Genomic DNA, 4,742 nt, shown 5'->3' on the forward strand with positions numbered 1-4,742 from the left:
GGAGGGGCTCGGGCCTGCAGCCCCAGGGCGGGAAGCCGCTCTCCCTGCAGCGTCCGAGGCGAAGCCCTGCGGGCCTGCGGTCAGGGAAGCGGAGCGGCCACTGCCCCCCGACAGGTCGTGAGCCGGGAGGAAGCTGCGGTGCTGAGCCCCTGAGAGTTGGGGTGCCCTGAGAGTTGGGGTGCCCTGAGAGTTGGGGTGCCACGCGGCCCGACAGCCTCCGGCCCGCCCACGACTCCCCCGAGGGAGGGCGGCAGAGCTCGCCTGAGCCCCAAGTGGGAGAGGGGGCCGCGGGCCGCCGTGCATGGGGGCGGGGGTGTCGGGGGGGAGCGCAGCAAGGGCCGGCGGAGCTGCACCCCTGAAATGCACAGTGTGGCTCGGCGACCCCAGGAAACTGAGCCTCAACGGTCACTTTTGCAAAATGCTGTAGTTGCCCAGAGCTCACTGCGGTCTGTGTCCCCCCACAGCGATGCTTTGTGGGGAGCGGGGACCTCAGGGCCCCGCCCACTCGGCCCAGCGTCCAGGTCCGGCCACCGTTGGAAGCCGTGGGCCAGCGCGCCCCTGGCCACACCGCAGCCGCTCACGCGGGGGCCTCCGCGGCACGTTGTCCGCCGAGTGGCCGGCTCTCTGTGACGCCACGCCGCCTGCTCTGCCTGCCCTGAGGTGCCGTCAGCAGAATCTGCTGGGCGCCGGCTTCTGCGGGTCGTGCAAACCCTCCAGTGGTTTTGCGACTTGAATTCCATCTAGAGGGATCAAAACGCCTCGGAGTTTCCTGTCGCCCGGCGCAGACGGAGATGCCTCCGACACACCGAGAGAAGAGGGGTCGGAAGCCCTGAGGGTGGCTGCGGCTTGGCGATTTACCCCCGTGCCTCAGTTTCCCCATCTGTGAAGTGGGGATGATCACAGCGGCGGAACTGTGAGGTGAGCGGAGTCGCCGTCGGGAGCGCGGGCCCTGGGCGGCGGGGCGGAGCCCCTGGCTCTGGGCAGCCGGGGGAGGGGCCAGGGGCCTCCTCGTGGCCAGGCGTGGGGTCCGGCACCCCACCGCACTGCTGTGAACGCTGTGTCTTCCCGGCTTCCACGTTGACGCCGTGTGCTGAGATGCCTCTGTCTCCTTTGCAAGACTCCAGGTTGAGAAAACCGTGTGCCAGGAAGTCGGTGTCCACCTCGGAGTCCACGCTCCCACGGAGGGATGGCGGCGCCGTGGCCCACGTGGCCTGAGTGGGCCTGGGCGGGCCCCTGGCGAGGAACGCCGCACTCAGGAAACCTGGGCCTGCAGGCCTGGGTCGGAGTCGGGGGCTGGAGCGGGGACGCAGACCAGACACCCGCCCGCGAGGCCACAGCACAAGCCGGGGAGGCGGGCGGGCGTCGGGGGGGCAGAGAGGACGGCGGGGCCAGGGACGGCGGAGAGAGGCCCCGGGCAGGCTCGTGGCAATCAGACGCTTCCAAAGTCAGCTCGGGAAACGTCTCACGGGCCAGAAAACCCGAGTCTGTTTGGGACGCGCGTTTTGCCTTCATGTGTTCCCATGGAAACAAGCTGCAGGAGCTGGTGTTTCTCAGAGCCGGCAGTGGCGTGAGGGTGTGTCAGGGTGCAGACAGCCACACAGTGCTCGCAGGATCTTTCCGCGCCGGCCGCGCCCCTCCGCCCACCAAGGGAACGAGCCCCTCTCCTCAATCTGGACGCAAGATGGGCTTTAGCGTGACTCTGGCAGAAAACAGGGATGCGGGGTGCGCCCACTTCCTGCTGCCTCGCTGGCCGGGAGGCCTCAGGGCTGGAGGGCGGCGGCCGCGGCCACGTCCCTCACAGGCGGGAGGAGGAAAACGTGACGGCGAAACACGGCGGTGCTCAGCCCACAGCCACGGCACGCGCCGGCCTCGCTGTGAGGCCGAGGGCAGCCGGCCACGGGCAGCCAGCTCACGCAGGCCGTGGCGGCCGAGCCAGCCAGAGCGCGGCTCTGAGAGGTTTTGCGAGCTCTGGGGCTGGCTGGCTGGGAGGGGGGGCCCCGGGCACCCCAGCGCCTTCCCTGCACGCCCTCCTCCCCCCGGAGAGCCGGCCAGGCGCTGGCGGACAGGGCTGGACCGGTTCCCTCTGGCCGCGCGTCAGGGAGCACATGATGTTCTGGCCGGGCGCTGGGCTCCGAGTCAGGCCGCTCACCTCCCAGCCCGGCAGGCGGGGCGCCCGGGAGCGCGTCACGCCGGGAGGCTGTGCCACGGGGGCCGTCCCCACGGTGCCCGCTCAGCGATCACGCAGGAGATGCCGCTGAGGGCAGCTGCAGCTTCGGGGTGTCCCTGGGCGGCCACGCGCTGTGCTGAACACTGAGCGGCCTCGGAGGCGAGCAGCAGACTCAGGAGAGGCGCGTTTCCCGAGACGGCAGACGCGGCCCGGCAGACCGGGGCCGAGAACAGACGCGCCGCCTCGTCCCCCCAAATGTGGAGGGCTCGGGGCGTGTCTGCGTGGGCAGCGGGCAGAGGTGGCCGAAGGCGGCTCCTGCACACCCGCGCGCCCCTCCCCCGCTGTTCGTACAGAGCCACGTCCCCAGAGCCCTGCGCCCTGGGCGCTCACAGCGTTTGGTTGTGGATCCTATTCCCGAGGGTCTTGCTGTCCTGCAGCGGCCGGGCCAGCAGCCGGCGCCAGAAGGCCGAGTCTCGGAGTCCTGCGGGAAGTCTGTGGGGCCCTGGGCAGGTGCGCGCACTTGGCGGCTGTTGCCGGGAAGCGAACCCCGCTCACAGCAGCCCTGGTCAGGTGGGCGGCGGCCGGGGGAGTGCGGCGCTCGGGAGACGCAGCTCAGCCTCTCCGGAAGCAGCTCGCAGGAGAAGCCCGCGAGCCTCGCGCTCTGTCAGCGCCGCAGGCCGCGCCCGCAGGCGCCCCCCACCCCCTCGCCCTGGCTGGGAGCGGAGCCGCCGGACCCGCCTGGCGGCTGCCAAAATTCTCCCTGCGTCTTGCCCACCTGCGCCCTGGACACCCCCCGCGTCCGTCGGAGTCTAACTGGGTAACTCCAGCACCTGGGCATTTCCGTGCTGGCCGAGGGCGTCCCGGCCCTTAGCGGGGCCTCGTGTCTGCCTCTGTCGCCCGCTGTCCCAAAGCCTGGCCAGGCCGGACACCGGACGCCGTCAGGAGCCAGGAAAGGCCAAGCAGGCGTGGAGCCCCCGACGCGGGCAGCTCGCGCGGACGCCGCGTCCCTTCTCGTTGACCGGTTTTCCCACTTCTTGGGAGCCCCCCCCCCCCAAGCAGGAGCGAGAGGCGCTTGCAGCTTCCCTGTGGCGACGGCTCAGGCCCCCTCCCGGGCCCGGCCGCGCCTGGTCTGGGCGCCCCTGCCTCTGCTCGGCTCTCGCGCGGGGCGCTTGGGGGCCGCTTCCTGCCCGTCAGGGCTTTCCCGGCGGCTCTCCTTGTCCTGCTCTGTGAGCCGCCTTAGTCTGTGATCGGGGCTGCCCCGCGCACCAGAGACGCGCAGTGACCTGCACGCAGAACCCAGGCTCGCTCTCGACCGTCCCCCGTGGACAGAGGGGTTTCCGCTCGTCCTCCTGAGGGTGCCGGGGCCCCGGGGTTCACAGAAGCGTCTCCCGCCCGCAGAGTTGGAGGGTTTTTATTCCACCTTCCAGTTCTCCCCCTTGGTTCTGTGCCACCGTGTTCTCTGACCCCCTGTCCGCTGACCCCCCACCCCGCCGGGCTCAGTAATGAGCATTCCGCGCACAGGTGGGATTAAAAGCCTTAGGCGAATGAAGCTGAAGGAGCTTTGCCGGTGTGGAGCTCGGACACGGGCTCTGGAATCTTCCCTGGGGCCTAGGCTTGTGAGACTCACGCTGCTTGGTGCCTCTGAACCTTAACTTACAGAACGCCAGGGGCTGCTGAAGCCCTCTCGTGAGCGCGGCTAGTTCTACCCGCTGCCACTGGCCACGTGGCCATCGGCGGAGCTGCGGCTCCGGCCAGCTTCCAGGCACGAAAGTGGTGGTTGGGCTTCCAGGCCCTGCGAAGCAGCGCCGGGGCCCTGTCCGAGATGAGAGCTGAGTCATCTCCAAATGGAGGTCACAGACCTCGGACGAGCAGTTCTCGGGCTCACCCCAAGCCAGCCTGACTTAGATAAAACTGACCTAGCAGGGAGTGAGCGGCTGACGGGTCGCCGAGCCCCAGTTGCAGTGACCACCTTGGGGGCGCGCCGAGGACCCAGCCAGAGCCTGTGGCCACCGCGTTTGAGCGCTGGGCGGGCCCAGGCCCTGAACCTCCGTTAGTAAGAGGAAACTCGGGGAACCCTGGAGCCGAGGCAGTGCCCGGCCCCCACACGCACGCCGAGCCGGGCTTCCGTGGGCTGCCCTGCTGTGCGGGTCGCGGCGCTCTGTGCCGACGGCGCTCCCCGCCGGCCCCTCCGGCCCCCGGCCCTCCCGCCCTGGGCTTCTCCGACTCGGCTGGAGCCGGGCCGGCTCTTGGCTGTCCGTCCCCTGCCAGCCGCTCCGATGCCGTGCCCCTGAGCCAGGCGGGGCCTGAGCCCTGCCAACAGGGTGCCAGACGTTAGGCCTGCTTTTAAAAATGCTCGGAATGCTTTGACTGCAGACAGCGGTCAACGGTCGTTCTGATACTCTGGTTTTCCACTTAGAAAGTACTTTTTTAAGATGGTAAGGCCCTAGTTATTTTAATAAGTTAGGCTGTTCATGTTACTCTTTTTCCCCTTTATTAGAAGAAAGGAAAACGAGGTGAATACCAGCAACTTCGGGCGCAGGCGCTCGCTGTGCGGCGGGGCCTGGCGGCGCTGGCC

General features: G+C 69.2%; 1 protein-coding gene across 1 annotated transcript in view; it reads left to right on the forward strand.

Moving 5' to 3' along the window:
* COL6A3 (collagen, type VI, alpha 3) overlaps window positions 1–4,742 on the forward strand; it is an 83,985-nt gene that overhangs the window by 73,423 nt on the left and 5,820 nt on the right. The window contains exon 31 of the mRNA XM_012725152.1: window positions 2,605–2,737. Within this exon, the coding sequence (XP_012580606.1) occupies window positions 2,605–2,737 (133 nt within the window). The remainder of the gene's footprint in view (window positions 1–2,604; window positions 2,738–4,742) is intronic.

Source organism: Condylura cristata, unplaced genomic scaffold (assembly GCF_000260355.1).
Source record: "Condylura cristata isolate star-nosed mole 26May11 unplaced genomic scaffold, ConCri1.0 scaffold00002, whole genome shotgun sequence".
In the NCBI taxonomy this organism is placed as follows: domain Eukaryota; kingdom Metazoa; phylum Chordata; class Mammalia; order Eulipotyphla; family Talpidae; genus Condylura; species Condylura cristata.